Raw genomic sequence first — 21,026 nt, 5'->3', positions numbered from 1 at the left:
AATATCCCTTAAGTCAGTATTTTTAATCAAATAACTCACATTACAATGGTAAAAGTATTTATGTACATATTTTCCTTTAGGATTTATTATTTTATAATTTTTAAGAATTAAGATTAGAGTTCATAAGATGTAGTAGGATATAAATAAAAAACCCATTCTGCTATCCCTTATTTATTCTAATACTTAGGCATAGTCATTCCTCAACTGTTTAAGATTATTTTACCTTTAATCACACTGCACACCACTGTGTGGTATTTTAAATAAGTATTTATAAAGCCTCAATAAACTTCAAGAAGTTTTTGAATATGTCACCATGCATGTGGATGAAGCTTAACCTGTTGGATACAATACAGCTGTATATTCAAAACATATCTGATGAAGTTTTCATCAAAGGCTTTTCAGCAAATTTGGTAGTTATGGGATAACAGGACTGTTATTTTATACTGATTAAAAGCGGAAATCAGGAATAGTGCTCTTTAGGATCTATGCTTGGATTATACTTTTTAATTGGTTCATAAGTTATGGTAATGTAGGAATCACCAATAACTAAATAAGTTTGGAAATGATAGCACAGTATTCAAAATATGAAAACCTGAGGTGATTGTGATTCAGAATCCCCTCTTTAAATTGGGTGAATATTAATTAAACAATAAATATGGTTCAATTTAAATAAATATAAACATATGCATTAGTGCAAAATTTGCTCTGATGGACGAAGTTCTTTAATCTCACGTACATATGTACATATAGGGGGGATTTGAGCTGTTTGTACCTAACTAGGACCAAAAAAAGACAATAAATACATCAATGAAGACAGTTCAATATACTGTATATTCCATGCAGAGGATAGAAACAAACTAAAATAAAACTGTCAACATAACTCTACCAAACATCAGAACCTGTAGTATTGTGTACATTATGGTCCTTACTTGAAACAGATGTAAAAACAGATGTGGAAAAGCCCAGAGGCAAAGAAAATGATAAGACTAAGTATGTTAAACAGAAGTGCACTCTGTTGGCTTGAAGTTCACAACATAAAAGTAGTATTAATTGTTTTACATAAACATTCTTGGGATTACTACTAAGCCAGTAATCTACGTTCTGTACTGCTTTTACAAGGAAATTTATATAGCAATAAATCACACCATAAATTAAAACAACAACAATCCAAAGGCTTTCTTATAAAGAATGGAACTCACCTTTAAAATGGCATGATAGATGAGCGATCCTATTTGCTGTTGTGTAATTGACTGATTGTTGACACGAGAATATAAGATCTGCACAAAAAATCATTAAAACCAGAAAATATAAAAAGCTTTTATTGAAAAAAAAAGGGTTTGTATAAAGTACTGGACTAACACTAACTAAAAGTCTTAAAGGCTGTGGTGCCAGCTCTTTGGCATTATTTCTCCAGAGATTACAATGGCCTTGACTGTGTCAACCTTTCACATGGACTTAAAGAAACAGTTTTGTCACTGGTCCTGAGGTCTGGTAATATGGCAGAGACTGTGCAGTGGTTATATGGATCTCTTTTTTATTGTTTGTTTTTTGCCTTAGCTATATATTAGTTAACATGTAGTTGTAAAAATGTCAATTAAAATGGAGTACAAATCTAATATTGCACAACACATATATGTGCTCTTCTCTCTCATGCCCAATGCAACATTTATTCCATGCCTTATCCTCCTCCAAGACTTTAGTTATATCTATTTCCATAATGAATAGGTAGGCAGAAGATGAAATGATAATTATTATATAATGTGAAGTATTTTAATATTAGGAGACTACCCTCATTGATTGGTTGAGGTTGAGTAAATGTGTTTCAAATTAAAGGTTTCACTGTTTCCAGTCAATCTCTTAACTATCAGCAAAGTTTAAAATATTATACTTTCTAGTAATACCAACTTTTTAGATATGGGACATATTTCAATAGTTACATGTATAATAAAAAATGCTAAGCATACAGAATCACCTTGAAAACAACAGAGGATTACACTGAAGATTATTCTTTATTATCAACTAAACACAAATTTTATAATAGTTTCCTTTCTTTATTAATTCATCTATTTCTAAATCTGATTTTTATGTGGGGAGATTTACTGTGGAGAGTATCTATTTATAAAATATGAACAATGTGCATGCTAACAAACTAACATACGTTTACAATCAATAAACTTACTTGCTGTGCATAATCATCTGGCATCTTTTCTGTTAAATCTAGATGGTTGCTTAGTTCTTTGATCCAGAAATATACAGAGTCACTGTTAGGGTTATCAGTAATGGAAGAACAATCTGGCTCATTAAATTCTGTCTGTGTGAGATCTTCTGGATTGCCAAGTAATGAATGAATTCTAATAATCAAAACACAGTAGAATAACCATGATTCAGACTTCAGAGTAATAATCCCAGGCAGTACAGCTCAATCCATGTGGGGAAACTAGCAGAGGCAGAACTTTTCATTACAAATAGTCAAGAGAGCAGTTTGATCTCTCCCCTGAGATCACATAATGGCAAATTGAAAAAGATAATAAAATCTGTGTAATTATTAAGACACAGTTTCATAATTGACAAAGTTTCATAATTTCACAACTGTTTTATAGTGCAGTTCGTGCTTTATAGCAATTTTGAGTTTTTATATTTTTATAATTACATTAAGATATTTTAACTGTGCAATACAAACTGCTTCAAGTACAACAAAGAAGCAGTTAAAAATGTATTTTTTTTACCTTTGGCCCCTGTTTTCTGGGTGCAGGATATAAGTTGGCAATTCCTCTGGGGAAGGGATAGCTGGATAAGATTTTACACAATCTGATCTTTTAGGCCACATAATATTCTGCTTATCCTAATCAAAGGGGAAAAAATCATAAAGTGATTTTGTTAATCATCACTTATTTGGTGTTAGGTAAATCTTTTAAATATGATCTAATAAAACAGGGAGCAACATTTTCCACTTAAATGTGGCCAATGATAATGATCCCAATTTATCTAGCTTAATCCCTGTTCCTAGCAGGCTAATGCTTTTCAAACATCAAACAGCAATTTATGAAGCTCTCACAATGGACAAGCCAGGCCAGAAGGAAAGTAACACTGCCATTGTATCATTTACCTTATAATCATCAGCTTCTAAACCCCATAATGAGAATACAGAATGGACCCAAGGGGAGGACTCCAAGGAATGGCTGAAGTCACTGCTGTTGACTTGAAGTTCAGAATTCACAGATGCCATTGTAGCAAATGAAGAATCACCACCAAACTGCAAACAGCAATATAGAAGTGACACCTCAGGACATTTAAAAACAACAACTTTATTACAAAAATTATTTAACTAGATCCAGTTTTGCTTAGATATTCTTGAAAATTCATAAAACATCTAGCTTAAGGTTCAAAGAAATTAGCTTAAGATGCAAAGAAATTCCTTACATATATACATATATATACATATATATATACATGTGGATCTTTGGTTGTTCGGGTTTTCTCCCGCGTAAGATTCGAAGTATCTAGGCAACGTTTCGATGAAGTCTCATTCATCATCTTCAGGCTTCTGTCTTTGGCTCTTGCTTCTCAGAGTGATGTGAGATTGCAGCTGCTTCTTCCTTTTAACTGCTAGTGGGGGTGGGACTTGATTGGGTGGGGGCTTGGCTGTGTTCTGATTGGGTGGGGGTGTGTTCTCATTGGTAGGGGGTTTGGCTGTGTTCTGATTGGTTGGGGGGTTGGTCGTGTTCTGATTGGCTGGAGGCGTGTTCTGTTCAGGTGGGGGCTTGGTTGTGCTCAGGTTAGTCTTAGTTGCTGGGGGAGCAGCACAACCTGAGCACAACCAAGCCCCCTGCAATCTCACATCACTCTGAGAAGCAAGAGCCGAAGACAGAAGCCTGAAGATGATGAATGAGACTTCATCGAAACGTTGCCTAGATACTTCGAATCTTACGCGGGAGAAAACCCGAACAACCAAAGATCCACCTACAAATACCCGCGAGAACCTCAGAAAACATATATATATATACATATACATATATTTCTTAAGTTTTCGCAGGTACTTACATGTATGGCATTCGGCTTTGCTCGGGTATTTTCCCACATCATAGTAGTTGTGCTTTTCAAGTTGTAGCGACGTTTCAGCAGAATCTCATCTGCCATCATCAGGCTTCTTACAACTTTAAAAGCACAACTACTATGACGTGGGAAAATACCCAAGCAAAGCCGAATGCCATATATATATCATTTGACTTTTACATTTCTTGAAAACACTTATTGAATGAAACAGACACTGAAAGCTATTTTTAATTATTATGCATATACAAGCAAACAAGGGAACATATGTCTGGCAGAGGGTTGTGAATCTACGAGCAGATAACCTTTTCCAACACCGCTTACTTCAATCAGGCACAGAATTTGCTTCCGAAGCCTCAAGAAGGAGAAACAGATAAGTGCTAAAAAAGAAATGTTAAAGTGCTAAGAAATAAATTCTTCTAGACAATTGACAGCATTAAATAGGGAATTTATATGCTTATTACATACTTACTTAAAAGACCTATAGAGCATCACAATAAAATCTGAGTGATATACAACTTCCCAATCCATAATTTGGTGTTGAAATAATTAAATTTGACATTAAATAGGACATCAATAAGTACAGGAGAATGATCATTTTCAACTGTAAGATAGAACTGTTTTATTAAAAGTGATTTTTCTCTTTAGTTGTTTTAAAGCAATATTCAATAAATATTAATAGTATTTAATTTCTGTATTTCAAAAATGGATTGGTAGAAAGGAGTGGTAAATAGATGGAAATTTATAAATGGCCTCAGATTGAGTATAAAGTGATGAGGCAAGGGATGTGCTATTTTTTTTCCCAGAACTAAAAATATTGTTGTGGAGGAAAAAGGAGAAGGAAGGAGTATTATGTATGTTTTCTGCCTTGAGTTACTTATAAAGTAAGAAAGGCAGGGGAGAGATAAAAATCTAATAATAAAATAAAATAGGTAAAGTGATTTTAGCTTGGCATCTGTTCTTTACTTAAGCTTCAAGAAAGGTAATGTATTGAACAGAAAAATGCCTATCTTCAGGTCATCGTACTGAAGAATCTCCATTTTTCCATGAGTTAAAGGCATGTGGCAATATATTTTTATGGAAAGAAGAAGTTTATTGTCAGAAGACTCTCTGAAAAAGCCACTAGTTCCAAAAGGCATGCTCAACGTGTTTCATTTGGGCATAAATAATTGAGAACTAGAAAAGATTATTTTCTCTAACACATCACATTACTCTGGAATAATTCCATCAGATTCAGGTGTAAATTTGCAGCGTTCAGGAATCTGGTACAAGATGGAGCTTAAGAGTCCAAATAGTTTTGGGAAGTAGGTTAGACATTGGCACTGTTAAATTTTGCTTAAAAACCTTGCCACTGGTAACTTCATTAAAACAGATTAACACTTTCCCCTCTTTTTAGGCATCTCATGATCACCTTTACAAATCATGGGTCACAAATACTAATTCAGTGTAGACAAACCTCAACATATTCAACGTTTTCAAACATGTCACCACGGTGATAACGGACTGGTTGGTCCCACTGGCAATGCAAGCTGTGCTGCTGGTTGCCCAAACGACAAATCTGATGGTTTCCTGCAAGATATAAAAACATGCATAGATAGACAGACAGACAGAATATTTAGAAATATCAGTTTGGCAACAGCTATAATGAACTACAAGGACAAAAATCTGCAGCATAACTTAGGTTTCTCTGGAACTCTTTAAATAATTTACAGAGCTCCCATTTTGCAAGTTTATAGATATGGCTTTAGAGAGATGTGCATACCTTTGTAGTTACTTATTTCAGAAGGAAATCACAACTTAGAGAATGTTGCTACAAATAGTCCCATGACCTTACAGGGTGGCTGTCAACTGTCCCATTGGCATATGCAGCAAAAGAAATTCCTTGGACATTATTTTACTAAGAGTATAACTTTACTGATAGATCCATACAGGCACAGAAGAAGTGAAACTAGCTCTGAAGTTTTCATGCAAAATACATCATAGTTAATTTCCCCTTTTCCCTATTTGGGCCACCCATTGTCCACCAATCTATTATTTTTATTTTGGGAAAACAGTCCATGCCTTCGGAAGGTTCCCATTGCTGGCCTTGAAGTATCAGGATCTTTTCAGGCTGCAAATGGCTCACATAGATTCTTCACCTCCCAATACATTCCAACCTTTCTCCTCCCCCCTCCTTTCGTTTCTGTTGTCAAGCTACAAATAGAGGTGTGTTACCAGTCAGCTGTGGCTGTGGTTTTCTGGGAAGAATACGAGGATTTAATGCTTGAAATGAGATTCTGAAAGCCTTCACACTTCTACAAATGCTTATCTGAACAGTAATTCTAACTTTGATAAAATAAACCTGAACTTAACAATATGCAATTTTTAAAATCATGTTAAAATTTATCTGGAAAGTAGTCTGCTCAATGCAGAAACCTTGGTTTTCCTGAAACAGAACAGAATTTTTAGACAATAGATATGGGTACCTATTTGGCTTGCAATTTTCTTTATGAACATTTGTTATATAAACAGATACCTAATTGTGCCTCTTTTGCCATTTGTGTTTCATGGATAATATTCCTCAGAATCTGCTCTTCCTGAATCAGTTTGTGCTTTTCTAAGATTTCCTGCTGTCTCAAGTAATGATCATGTTGCTTCTGATATTCCTTCAATTCATTTAAGGTTCGCTGAAGCGATCTTGAAAAACATCAGAGAAAATTCCATTCAGCTTGCTTTAAATTTAAATGAACTTTGGTACTAATTTTGATGTATTGTTTTTATATTGTTGTTACTAGACCCAATTGTATATTACTTTTCCACTTTTTATTAGTTTTATTATTATTACCTCAAAAAATAACAATGTTAAAACTGAAAGGAAAGAAACAAGAATGAATTTAATTTTTTTAAAAAATAAGTTTATATATAATTTTTAATATTTTAAATCACAATATACAACTGATACAAGAATATAGGTGCAGAAACTCATTAGTTTTCCTCTGATGAGTATAGAATGAGGAAAGACCTACCTATGTTGAGCTTCAAGTTTCTGCTCAAGCTTTTGCTGGCATAGGACAGCATGCTTTCTTTTAATTGCTTGTTCAAACCCTGGCTTGGCCTGTAAAGCATGATCATAACATAAAACTGAGTGGTTGTATTCCCCAAGCATCTGAAAAAAAAAGATTGAGAAGGAAAAGGTTTGTCAGCTGAAATAAAAGTTATATTAGACAGATCAGTTATGAAATTTCAATTATTGTCTTAATTACTAATTTTACCATGTGACCGTATTGGAGATGAAGTTATGGTTACTGTATTGGTTCAGTAAATTTTATATTCCCTTTCCCTAATAGGGTATAAATGATCTACTAGCTTAAGACAGAATAATTTGTAAAGAGTAAAATAATGCAATATTATTATTCAAGAGAACTGAAATTAAGGTCTTATTTACTGCATATATGTTTCCTAAAGTATAATAGCTGGTGAAGACATCACTGTAATCCAGAGCAGCGTGGACTACAATAGCTGCATCAGCAGAGAAATGTGCTCTGTGTAATACATTCGCCAGATTTATCAATGCAACATCTTTATTATGTCTGAAAGAGAAAAAAGACAAAAAATAACTATGATTATTGTTTTCTTTTTTCTAAATAGTTGATAGATTTCTAATATATACTATAGAAGTAGTAGTCTAAAACTATGGAAAATGCAGATATATTGTAAATAGGGTTACTATTTAACCTAATGCTAAGAAGTCAACAATATGGCTAACACTTCCAATTAATAGCAGAATGAAAATTTAAGTATTCAAGAATCTGGTATGTTTATATATCTATATCTATCTGAATTATAATAATAACTTTAAGAAGAAATTATCCTACTGGCAGAGTAAAGTTATAATTACATTCATTTATGTTCTAGCCTAGAAAACATTTTAAAGTTAATAGGACTGTACTTTCGACTGCACTGAAAGACATCACTTTGAATAATATGAGAGATAACATCTTGTGAAAGTATCATGGCATATAATTTATATTTAATAATTTGGTTCAAAGTAATTGATAGCATTACTGCACATCAGAAGTAGCTAATAAGAAATGATTGAGCCAATAATTACATAGATGAAGCAACACTACTTAAATTTACTAAACGTTATATTTATTCATTGATCAACTTTATATTACACATTTCCTCCAGGATCTTGATATTTGTTTCCTCCAACTGAAACTGAACAAGAGCAAAGAGTAATAATAATATGTGTGATTAGACATTAGCTTTGAAATTCTGTTTCCCAATTCATATTGTATTTCAGAAATTAAATCATACTGAGGCCTAGTAATAATGATAAGTTAGTGCATGAGAGTCTATATAATTACATTTCCTATCAATCCTAAGTGATACGAAAACCACAATCAATTAACTTAATTTGCATATCATATGATCATTATGGTCCTAGTAAAGGCTATCTATTGCAGGGGTCGCCAACCTTTTGGACCTCAGGGACCACCAAACTCATAATTTTAGATCCCAGGAACCACTAACTGGTTCTGTGGGTGTGGCCTAATTTGTGGGTGGGGCTTGGTGGTCATGTGACTGGCTGGGCATTGCTTGTATGTAAATATTATAAATATTTATATAAATATTGGGTTTTTTTTTTTTTTTACAAAAAAAGAGCAACTTTTACCCCAAATCAGGAAAAGCAGGCAGGCAGATTGAGTTGCTCACAAAATCACAGATTCATTCAGAAATCTATCTGCCATTGGCTAGTTCAGTCTGTCACATAAAATTTGCTTGCAAGCAAACTCACAAAATTAACTCACAACACACCATATATGTAAATATTGATTTTTTTTTATAAAAAAAGCAACTTTTATCCAAAATCAGGCAAAGCAGGCAGATTGAGTTGCTCACAGAATCATTCAGTGATCTATCTATCTGCCATTGGCTAGCTCAGTTTCTCAAATTTGCTTGCCGTGAGTCTGCACTGAATTCGCTTGCAAGCAAACCTTCAGTCCTAAGGGAGGTTCGGCTGTGCTTAGCTAGAAAGTAAGAAATCCAACCATTTCCTGCTTCCTAGCTAATCTAAATCTCCCGGCACAGCAGAACAGATGATGGTCGGAAAAAGGAAAAATAGCAACTTAGCAGACAAGTTTGCTGGGTAAGGAGTGAGTGGGCGGGGAGGGTTCCCGTAGGCCATGTGGGCTGAGCAACCTTGTGTTTCTGTGCAGCCTGGATTAATTGCTTTGAGGGGTGCTCTGGGGGTGAGATTTCTCTGTGGCCCACCAAAATTTTCTCACGGCCCACCAGTGGGCCGTGGCCCACTGGTTGGCGACCACTGATCTATTGCTTCCCCATATGTCTTACCTTGTAGAAAAATGGAGAGCTCGCATTGCACATTCTACTACTTGATATGGGTCATTCTTTATTCTCCAATAGAAGGAAGCCATATTGTATAACACCCAAGAAGATGAATTCTGTAAAAGGAATAATAAACATGGAAAGAAACAATGTTTTTTTTTTGCTAAATATGTGCCCAGGCAGATTTTAAACATAACTCCATGTTTATAATCTTTGTATATATGACTATAACTTTGTTGGAGTTATTTTTCTCTCAAATACCACTTAGATATCATACTATTGTATATATGTCGGGCTTTTAAAGAGAGTAAGGAAATTTTGGAAGCTGCACTTGTGAGGAGACTGACAATTGCAAATTGAAGGGAGTTATATCACATACACATTAGGCTTTTGAGAGGACTTATTTTATAACTGGGATATGCCTTTTTATGAGAGTTATTCCATTCTTTTTATACATTTCCCATCTCAAAATGATGAGAAACTGTACTATCAAGTTTCAGCAGTCATGGTCAAAAGGGGCATTTAGGGTCATGGAAAGCTGAATCAGGCCTCAGGCTGCCAAGGCTTGAAAAGCTTTATCTAGATTATGTTGATTTAGACAGGACAGCAAAAGTTCATAACTGTATTAATACCTTCAAGAGACCTTCATATATGTGATGTCCTATCTCTTCTATACTTCTTCCTAATCGTCTTGATAGGTAATTCAATACAGGATCTTCTTTAGGTAACAAGGGTGCAGAAAGATTAACTCTTTCTTGAATACCCTAGATGAAAAGAGGAAAAGAATTAGCACCTGAATTCTTAAGATGGCCTGACTTTTTGAAAAAACAAACCCCCCCCGATTCTATGTTCCCTTAAAACTTATTAGACTTTATGATATAATTGAAAAGGAAGGTAAGATAAAGGAATCCCTGCTGATTTTACTCCGCTAGTTGTTGCCAACTTTAGAGGATGTTGCTCATCTTCATTTCAAGGCCATTGAGCCAACGCTATCTGAAGACATGTCCATGGTCATATGGCCAGCATGTAGAGGTACCTTTTTATTTACTTGCATTTGCATATTTTCAAACTGCTAGGTTGGTAGGAGCTTGGGGAAAGCATACGAGCTTACCCTGTCATGTGGCACTTGGGTCTTGAACCCAGGCTGTTGGCTTTCCAGCCATCAAGCCCAGCATCTGAGCTTCATTCAAGCATCTAACCACTGGGCCACCATGCTGTCTTATGGTATAATTGTGCATATATAATATTTCTCAAGTATAATAGATTTCGTTTTAAGGTGTGCAATTCTGATTAATAAAGTAAGAAGTATCTGGATGTGTGGCATCAAAATAATATAGGTGAACATTCTTTATAAGAAACCCTAATAAACCAAGCAATGCCATTCAATAGAAATTGGTTATTGTTTCACCATATTTAGTTTACCAGTCTGTACTTTAAACAAAAAATATAGTAGTTTTGAAACTACTATATAACTATATACATAACTATATACATAACTATTATAATTTGGACAGCAAATTTATTCTAGTAGTTAAAGTTCTGGACTTGCAGGGAAACCTAAGCTCTAGTACTAACTTAGTCCTGAAAGCCAGCTGACCTTAGACCAATCTCTCTCTCTCTCAGCCCTAAGAAGGCAATAGCAAACTACTGTTAACCGAATCCTATGGTCATTAAGTCAGGCAACTTCCTGTAGCTTTTCCACAAAAATAGTCAGACAGCAGGAAGTTCCAAGTCCCAGGCTGGCAGGCAGATAAGCTACTACTGCTGGGTTGGGATGCAAATGAGGTGGTGCAGGAGAGAGTTGTGAATGGTGCAGAGGAGAGTGCACAAGGAGGTGTGAAAAAGGCACTGCATGGGAGGACATATAGTGATTAGGGTGTGTCACGGAGTATACAAGAGGCACAGTGCAAGTCAGAAAGAGTATGCAGGGGTTCATGACTAGCCAGCATAGTATTAGTGCAGAGGGGCTGGAAAGGTGTTCAGGTGGAAGAGATTTACCCAGCAACTTCCCATCTTCCCTATAGGGGAATACATGCAACAAGCTGGCAGGGAATATCATGTGGCACTACAAGTCCTAAGAGTGAACCAGTTGCCAAGAGCTCAGATCGCGATCATGTGATCGTAGAGGTGTTGCAATGGTTGGTATCCGAAGGCCAATTGTAACCATCATTTGTTTAGAGCTGTCATGACTTTAGTTGCTGGATGAATGTTCCTAGTTCAAGGTCTACCTATAGCTGCTTTAAAGGATCATTTGTAACACTTCTCAAAAATATCATGAAAAGTACCCAGATGCACCCATTAGTGCTAAGTCTTGATAAACAATACATGGTTTTATCAAGTAACTTTAAAAGCATTTTAAATATATTTACATTACAGCCTGCATTGGTTTAGCATGTTGGATCTTTGGAGCTTTTTAAGTTGCTGCTTAAAAATAAGAGTTTATGGAGTAATTATTTTTATTACGCTTGAAAATTAGTTGCCTTGATATGGGTGAACTGATCTAAAATGTCATTTACAAATCTTTCAAATAATAGGTGCAGTGCATGTCTACTCAGAAGTACAGTCCACTGAACTTAACTAGTTTAAGTGGACATAATATGACAGTCACAACAGCAACTAGAAAATCTAGTGGCCCACATCAAATTATTTCTTTGCCAAAGTGGTTTTCTCTACAGATCTTAAAATATTCACATTCTCACATAGAGACAAACTTTTGCATGCACTTTGCCAAAATTTTCTTATTGAACTGAAATACTCAATAGTAGAAAGGAAGTACAAGGCATAGAAAAGAATAGCCCTAGTTTGATGTGCTAAATACCTAATGAAATTAGGTAACTGAGTTCATTCATATGGAATCTTGGTTCCAAGGAATGCATGTTTCAAACTAGAAAATCCTTAAAATTTAGGCTTATTATTCTACATGAATGCATTGCTCCTTCAATAATTCAGAAGGATATAAAGTTAACTATGTTTATGCACAGGAGTGTTTACAGGCATACAAAAACAAGATGACATTGCAAATACAATACAATACAAAAAATAGGTAGAATAGTTGTTTAAAAAATTAAAGAGAATTAAAGATCTGTGGCATTAAACAGTTGTGATTTCTGAATTCTCTTTTATTGTGGTAATAACACCACTGTAAAGTTCTCAGTCTGCAGTATTTCAAATGCTAATATAACCAATTACTTACTCGTAAATGCTGAAATGCATGAATGCTGTATGGTAGATCTAAAATTTTAGTACATTCTGGTTCTTCTAGGTCTAGAGGTAAAGGAGACTTTGTGTCTACATAATCTTCAAGACTAAAGCATAAGAATAAATAAATAAATAAGAGTTTTGGTGCAATGAAGTAAATTACCAGTTAAGAAAAGCAATGTAGGAATATTGTCAAAAATGACTTTACTAAAACATATTTTTCTGTATCATTTCACTGTTAATTCTTCCATCTCCCAAAGCAGCTGTAATTAACATGATAACAGATTATTACCAGCTAGGTTGTTATGATATCCCCTTTCCCTTCCAAAATTACGGCTTTTCTATTTTTTTGTATAATTAGCTCCCTTGTACCTGATGTCTTTGCTCTCTAAAGTGATATAGGTGCCATCATAGAGATCCAAATCCCCCAAGGGCACCTTTGCTTTAATACAATCAGGATCTTCTTTATTATGCCTTTGTTCCAATCCTGTATCTCTGTCTTCATTCTCCTCTATATGGATCTTCTGAGCTACTAATTGTTTCTACAGAAAACAAAACAAAACCCCAAAATAAAATAAAATGCATTGTTCAAAATACAAATATCACTAAAAATACATACTCATTTAGGTTTCTCTGAAAGTGACATGGCAATTTCTCTTGTTCCTTACCTTCAAGGCCTGCAGGGGTCTCATGCACATTGATATTATTATTAGTGATCTGAAACTTATCTGCCTCTTTTTCGAGGTTGAGAACAGTTAGGATTGTAAGAATTAAAATGGAAGTATTAAGTCTTACCGTAGGTTCATTTTAATTATTTTTTGAAGAAAAATTTTCCAAAGATTATTTTGCTGAAAATCAAGTTATTTTGCATCTAAATCATTCCATCAAAAACCAGCAATTGAATTGGCATATTGTTTTTTTAAAAGTAACTTTTTGCTTATTTGGTACATGGGCACAAGAAAAAACCTTAAGTGTAAAAGTCAATACCCACCAACCCGTACCTTATTATACAACTACAGTCCAAAGAGTTCAATTAAATTCTCAGAAAGGACATGCATCAGTTTGGATGACTAAAGTAACATAATAGTAAATTTACACTACTAAAAATATAGAATGGAGGCTGAAACTTCCAGATTCAATATTTTTAAGACTACAACTTCATATTGACAAAGAAAATTATTGTTTCCTACTTTTGTTTGACAAAAAGTCAATTTTGAAAATAAAATCAGTACACCAATCTTACCTCCAGCTCTTTGAGGTAGTTAACAGTTGTTTCTTGTCTCATTAATATTACTAAATCATGAGGATGTTTCAGATTCATTGGTGAGTCAACCTGCAATACAGTCCAAAATAATAATTATCATTTTTCCTTCAAACTGACTTTCTTACATCCTTCTGAATAAATTACCCTAGCCTACACTGTAAACCACACTGTATTGTCTTCAGAATGATGAATAGATCTATATCAAAGATTACTTATATGCTGGACTTGGACTTCAAATCCTAGTTATTTAAGGTTAAGGTTAAGCTTCCTATTTGGCTGAAAAATATATGGTGTTCAATTTTGATACATTTTACATTCCTAGTTAAAAAAATGGTAATAAGCACAATTCTGGACCTAACAAATAGCAATTTAAACTACATAGGGTTAAGGTTCTGAAACTAGGAAACACACATCTTTTTGCTATTGTTAAAAACTAGAAAAAAATAGCTCAGTTGGATCTGAAGAGACAGCTTCAAATGTCAGCAGAAAGGCTGAATTCTTATTTGAATGCACTACAAAATAAAAGTGCCATGCAAAATGTTTCAAATTAAAATATTTAGTGCTAGAAACATTCTGTTTCTCCAGATAGGAAAAAAAAGTCAGATTTTTTTCTTAATTTTAAGGGATGAAAGTTGACCAGTTTCTGGCTCCCATTTACTGGTTAATATCATCCCCAAAGCCAAAACCTTGGGTCTACCCAGTGCAGAACTCCTCAGGGAACTGCAAAAATGGAGCTTCTTAGCCGCCAGTTGTGCACCTTAATATACTCAGAAGTTCCATTAAAAATAAAAAAGAAACACTACAATGTATTCAAAAGCTTTAATTGTGTGAGAAATTAAATGTTCAGGAAAAAATAATTAATGAGTATACTTGACAGATAGAAGAAAGTCTAGTTTCAGAAGCATCTAATTTCTGTTTTTTTTTTTAAAAAAAATAAACTTTATTAATTTTATTAATAAAACACAAACAACACATACATAAATGTGAAAAAGAAAAAAGAACAAAAAAAGAAAAGTAGAAAAAAAGATCAGAAAAGAGTTAAAAACACTTTCGTCCTCGACAGTTTGTGGGACCTTATTTTCAACCTTATCTTAAACCCTCTATGCAACTGATCCTTGTGTGAATATATGAGAATTCACTACTACAATTATAACATATCTTCTTTTGCCCTTTATTGCTTAATCGATTTTTGTTCTATCCATTCGTACCAGCAGTTCCACCTGTCATAGTACATTGATGTATCTTTTCCTTTTAATGCCAAAGTTAATTTGTCCATCTCTGCACAATTTGCTATTTTTTGAATAATCAATTCCTCTGATGGAATATGAGGTTGCTTCCAACATTGTGCAAAGGCCAGTCTGGCCACTGTCAAAATATGTACTATTGTATACTACACTTTTTTTGAGATTTGTTTATTAAAGATCCCTAATAGAAAGAGTTCTGGTTTAAATTCAATCTGTTCTATTGTCATTTCCTCCAACCATTTTCTAAATTTCTGCCAATACTTTTGTGCCTCCATACACAACCACCACATATGGAAGAAAGTTCCCTCCCTTTTTTTTTTTTTACATTTCCAGCAATTTGGACTCATGTTGGGGTGCATTTTCACTAATCTCGAGGGGGGAAGGTGCCATCTGTAAAACATCTTATAGGCATTTCCCTTGTAGGCTGCCAATTTTGTGATATTATTATTTCTATTCCAGACCTTCTCCCATTCTATTAAGGTGATACTACGTCCTATATTCCTACACCAGGCTAACATATTCCCTTTGACAATTTCTTCCTCTAATTCTGCCTCTAGTAGGTAATTATAAAATTTTGTTATATTTTTTTTGTCTGGGCCTAATAGAATTTTGTCTAGTTGCTGAAGATTATTATTGATTCCAAATTCTTTCTTTGTATCTACTCTGTACTTGAAGATATGCCCATCTATCAATTTGTACTCCCTGGTCCTGAAGATCTTGCCACAATTTCAAATTTCTTTGCACATCCAATAAATCCTTGTATTTAATCATCTTAATAATATCCAAATTATTTGGGTGGATCATCTCTTCCATTGTTGAAATCCAGATTGGTATTTTTAAATAATGTTTTCTCCTTATTTTCTTCCAGTTAGTGCATCTCTAATTAAGTGTCTGTAAAAGTATTTCTGGGTAGTTTTCCAGATATCCCATAGAAAAGCATGCCACCCCCTCTGTCGTGGCCTTCTAAAACTAATATTCTCTTGTTTGTTAAGTTCACCCATTCCTTCAACCATATATAGGTATTCTTGTAGGCAGATTATATCAAATTTTAATTTCTCTAATTTATGAAAGATTTTCCTTCTTTTAACGGCTGAGTTAAGTCCATTTATATTAATTGTAATCAATTTTTTCTCTTCCATGGTTATATTTTGTAATTAGGTTTGACAGCTCTCGTGGATCTTGGTTCACGTTGTTCTTTGGCTTCCTCCTTTCCACCTACTGCACCTTCTTCTTTTTCAGTCGTCATTTGGGAGTCCTCTTGAAATTCAATTAGTGAAATTTCTTTTTCTGCCTCTTCCTCCCCTCTGAGAAATTCTGTGTAAAATGATTCAGCTTTCTCAATTGAATCAATTCTATATCTCTGTTCTTGCCATGTAAACATTAAACCTTCTGGAATCAGCCATCTATAATTCACCTCTTTTTTAAGTAACAATTTGGTCAAGAATCGGTATTCTCTTCTCATCTTTCTCACTCTTCTGGGTACTTGTTTCAAGACCACAATCTCCTTATCTTTGTATTTCAATGTTTTCTCTCTTGCCACTTGCAATATTTGCGTTTTAATGGCTTTATCTGATGTGAACTTCTCTTGGTAAGCTATTTCTCATCGCATATCTTGTGAAGACTCGATAAACCTCATCTATTCCATCCATCATCTTCTCTTCAGTTATTTCCAAAGCTTCAGCCAATATTTCTATCATTCTCTCAGCTAGATTTTGTCCTTTTTCTTCCTCTATGTTTTGGAATCTAAGATAAAATTCTGATCTGTCCATCTCCCATCTCAGCATACCATTTTATCTTGTTCAACCACAGTTAATCTGTTATCAATGTCTCCAATCTTCTTGTACCTTTATCTTTTTCTTCAATTTTTTGGAGTCTCATCATACTTCATCATCATTTGTTGGATGTTCTCTACTTTTTCATCAGTTTTCCCTGTTCTTTGTTCAATATTCTCTGTTCTTTGTTCAATGTTCTCTATTCTCTATTCAATATTCTCTGATCTTGTTTGAATATTTTGAATTCCTTGCATAATCATCTTCAGGGTCACTTTTTCTTGTTCTTTTTCTTGCCTTAATATTGTCTGTATTGAACATTGTCCTCCAGATGGTGGAGAGGAAGAAGTGGAAGTTGAAGAACCAGGAGCTGTTAATTTCCTACTCATTTTGAGGAGTTCAAAATCTTCAGGTTCTTCTAAACCTTAATCCAGTTGTAAAATAACCAATTGCAGTTCCAAATAAAAATAGTAGGAAAAAAGTAGAAGAATAGTAAGAAAAGAGAAGCCAAATAGTAATAATAATAGAAAAAGAAGAAAAAATTTCTTCAGGTTCTTGTATACCTTAATCCAATCAGTTGATTAGATGACAGTAAAAATTCAAAAATGAAGGAAAAGACCATAACACACCATGGACACACACACAAAAAGAAAAAACTGTAAAACCCTAAAAAAGGTGAAAAAGTGAAGAGAAAGACTAAAAAAGAAAGGAAAAAATATTCAGATTCTTCAACACCTTAATCCAATTAAGAGGTCTCAAATATAAAAGTATGCATAAAAATAAACCAAAAAGAAAAAAGAAAAAAAACAATATGGAAGGTAGATGGAAAGATAAAAATACCAGGAAGGGAAAGAGAAGAAAAAGGCTACTCCCTTAAAAAGAAAAAGAAGGGAAGCATTAAAGCTTTTCCTTTAAAATAAAAAGCAGACGTAAAAATTTAACTTCCAAAGAAAAGAAAAGAAAAAAAAACAAAGACAAGTTCCAAAGAGCTAAAAATCCAAATAGCTATTGTAAAAAAAAGTAAACTGATGAGGAGGGGTAGCACAGCTTAAAAATAATAAAAAGAGCACACTGCACTTTGTTTAATTATCCAAGGCTCTTGTTGTAACTCACTTCTCCAAAGACTTATCACCTTTTCTTTTCCTAAGCTTCAACACCAGATTCCAGCTGTTGATAGAAACCCAGAAGAGCACCTGTAATAATACTCTCCCGTGCTCTTCCCTCTATCTTATCAAACAGGCAATGTCCTTGAAACAAAGTCTCAGTTCTTTCTCAGCTTTGTCTGGTCAAAAGAAAAATGGAATATTTCCAAGCCTCTAGTTGGCAGTGCTACAAAGTTCCTTTAGCTTTCACTTTCCCCCTCCTTTTCCAAGCAAAATGTAATAAGAATTAATAAATAAAAAGAAAAGATATTTAAAAACTAACTAAAAGGGAGTCTCTGACTTAAAATATTATAAAATCAAAAAGGAGAGAAGAATATATAAAAAGAAAAAAAATCAGTCCAGTTTCAAAATATAAGATCATGTGTAGAAAATCCAGCAATGAAAAAAAAAATTACTCTGACATTCTTGTTTAAAATCGCTGCTTAATCACTTCTTTAAAAACTTTTACAGATTCTTTCTTTCCCTTAGGGTGTCCTTTCAAGTCTTAAAATAAAGAAAAAGTTCTCACCAAACCGGCACACTCTCTCTTTCCATTCTCTTTCGTTTCGGAGCTGTCCCAACTTCAGCAGCTATAATGGCTGCCTCTTTGCCGCTGGCAAAAAGAGCTTCTCCTGGATCTACCAGGGACTTTGCGATATCCCTGGGATCGACAGGATGCGCTCTTTACATTTACCGTCTCTTCAGGATGGTTTAGATCCACTTGGACCATCCAGGAGCAAAGATGTCGGCTGCAATCTCAGATCTCCAAGATCACATGCCGTATCGTCGCGACGCCAGCTCCACCCCTCCCCTAAGTCGCTACTGTTAATATTCACTTCTTCCTCTCGAGCCCTTTCACTTTCAAATACTTGCACGTTCTCTTCTTCGCCGCTTCTTTCCAGGCTCCGATCAGCTTGTTGCTTCTCAACAAATCACCATTCAACAATCAAACACTCTTGCAGGATCTCCGCATAAACCTCTTTGTTAGCCGCCATAGGCTGTCACTCACTCTCTTCCTTTTGCGGGTGACAGTTTGGACTATGGGATCGCCATCGCAAGCCAGCAATCTCTTGCTGGTTAGCCTCTGCAGGGTTTCTCTTCATTGTGATGAGGGGTTGCCCTCCTGTCTCACTGCAGCCTGAGTCTCCTGACACCAGCACAGTTCTCTACGGGAACCGTGCACCCCAAGGGGTTGCGCCAAACAGCAAAAAGGATTTAGAAGGACCGGAGATGGGCTTCTATACCTCTGTTCGTCCTCACATCATCACCGGAAGTCCCAATTTCTGATTTTTTAAAATAATACCACTAAAAAATTCTGCAAGTTCTGCATTTACAATTATGGTACAATGTTTTGGCCAAGTGATTAACACTTCAGGGACAGAACAATGTTTTTTACACAGCAGGATTGAAAACTGAAGAAAAAAGTTTTCAACCCCAGAGGTTTTTCTAAAAAGCAGTAATTGAGTTAGTCCTAAAGTGACTATGTACAGGAAGGAACAATGAAATGATTGGATTAAAAGCGAATAAGCAGGTGAAGGGTAGAAGTGGAATGAAACCTAAAAGGAAACAAGGAAAAGAAAATGAAATGAAAAGAACAGAATTATTTTGAAGACAAAAGACAGATGAGAACATGGTTTGAGAACAACACATGGGTTAAACTTAAGAATGCAACTTCAGCTGGAGTGCTTTCCTATTGCTTTTTTAACAAGTGAGCTGACCAAGGTCCTGAAGAAACACTGTAAACATCTTTTGGAGATGTATATTTTAAAAGGGGAAGCATTTCATGAATATTAACTGTTTACATGAAAAAACAGAGTCCACTACTTTAACATGATAGCTGGTATAGCTGAAGGAGAAAAGAATGAGAAAATAATAATTCAGCTATGGAACAAGGAATTGGAGTAGATTTTGACAGAAAACTAGGGATGGAAATAAGTCTGTGCTTCTTATCAGCACATTTTCAGTTAACCCAAGTCACTCTCAAATCCATATACTGTAGCATTAAAGAGGCATACATTTCATGGAACTTACTTTCTACATTTTCTTTTGCATTAAATAAATCCATATTTTACTGAGCCTTCAGAATTTTATCCATATCATCCTTACTCTCAATCCCATTTACATATTATAAATCATATAACAAAATACGATTTCTTTTCCAAAGAGAAAATTTACTGGATTAAATAGCAGTAGTTTACCCTTAAGATATAGCTGATAACTTTCAATGGATGTTGGATTCATTGAAATTCAAAAACTTGTGCCAATACCTATTTTTCAAAAGAACTATATATTGCAATATTACTTTTAAGACATTTAGAATTCAGATAAAAACAGAATCATTAGCTACTGAAACCATAGCAGTGACATAAATATTTTTTTCTTAGGTAACTTTCAAAGCAAGGTAAGATGGGAGAGGTTTCAGCTAATTTCCCACTAAAATTGAAATATTACTATTGCCTTATAATTTACAGAGATGTGATTACTTCTACAATTTTAATAGGAAAACTATATTCACTTCCGTTTCCCTGCATGGTAGAAATTCAATCGTCTCCACTTTATATTTAAACATAACAGACATGAATAACTCGTTATTGTGTCCATAAGCAACATTTAAAAAATGACTGTATTCAATCTATAAAATCCATCTTGTGAGTGAACTGCCAAAAACTCATGATTTAAGATTTGCATAATAGTCAGAATTTCTTTCATCTCCCTCATCCCTTTTTTAAATATCTTATTTAATAGCATGTTCTGAGGAGTTCAGATCATTTAACACTGTTTTGTATTATTTTGGTCAATCCTAAAAATCAATTTGGGATTAATGTTTTAATAATATTTATCCATTGGCATTTAAATTTTTATAGTTGCCCATATCACATTTCTATTGACAGTGTACAATAAAACAATATAAAATATAGCAATATAAATATAGCAATATAAAATAATACAACCATTTAAAAACCAGAGTTAAAACACAGGTATAACTAAGACTTTTATTCATGTTATAGTCAAAAGGCCTAAATCTTAA

At 34.3% G+C, this 21,026-nt stretch overlaps 1 protein-coding gene across 2 annotated transcripts in view; it reads right to left on the bottom strand.

Moving 5' to 3' along the window:
* Positions 1-21,026, bottom strand: part of TTC17 (tetratricopeptide repeat domain 17) — a 45,566-nt gene that overhangs the window by 19,506 nt on the left and 5,034 nt on the right. The window contains exons 2-14 of one of the 2 annotated variants that reach the window (XM_026707343.2): positions 13,823-13,912; positions 12,952-13,121; positions 12,575-12,686; positions 10,014-10,145; positions 9,388-9,497; positions 7,475-7,619; positions 7,056-7,144; positions 6,566-6,726; positions 5,507-5,619; positions 3,107-3,253; positions 2,727-2,842; positions 2,180-2,351; positions 1,200-1,277 (exon numbers count right to left, since the gene is read on the bottom strand). In XM_026707343.2, coding sequence (XP_026563128.2) covers positions 1,200-1,277; positions 2,180-2,351; positions 2,727-2,842; positions 3,107-3,253; positions 5,507-5,619; positions 6,566-6,726; positions 7,056-7,144; positions 7,475-7,619; positions 9,388-9,497; positions 10,014-10,145; positions 12,575-12,686; positions 12,952-13,121; positions 13,823-13,912 — 1,635 coding nt within the window. Of the gene's footprint in view, positions 1-1,199; positions 1,278-2,179; positions 2,352-2,726; positions 2,843-3,106; positions 3,254-5,506; positions 5,620-6,565; positions 6,727-7,055; positions 7,196-7,474; positions 7,620-9,387; positions 9,498-10,013; positions 10,146-12,574; positions 12,687-12,951; positions 13,122-13,822; positions 13,913-21,026 lie in introns of both variants that reach the window. The other variant, XM_026707336.2, reaches the window with a different exon arrangement.

This window comes from Pseudonaja textilis, chromosome 1, assembly GCF_049901715.1.
Source record: "Pseudonaja textilis isolate UNSWEBS1 chromosome 1, rPseTex1.2, whole genome shotgun sequence".
Lineage (NCBI taxonomy): Eukaryota > Metazoa > Chordata > Lepidosauria > Squamata > Elapidae > Pseudonaja > Pseudonaja textilis.
The sequence above is the reverse complement of the archived record's forward strand: the minus strand, read 5'-3'. Positions and strand labels throughout refer to the sequence as shown.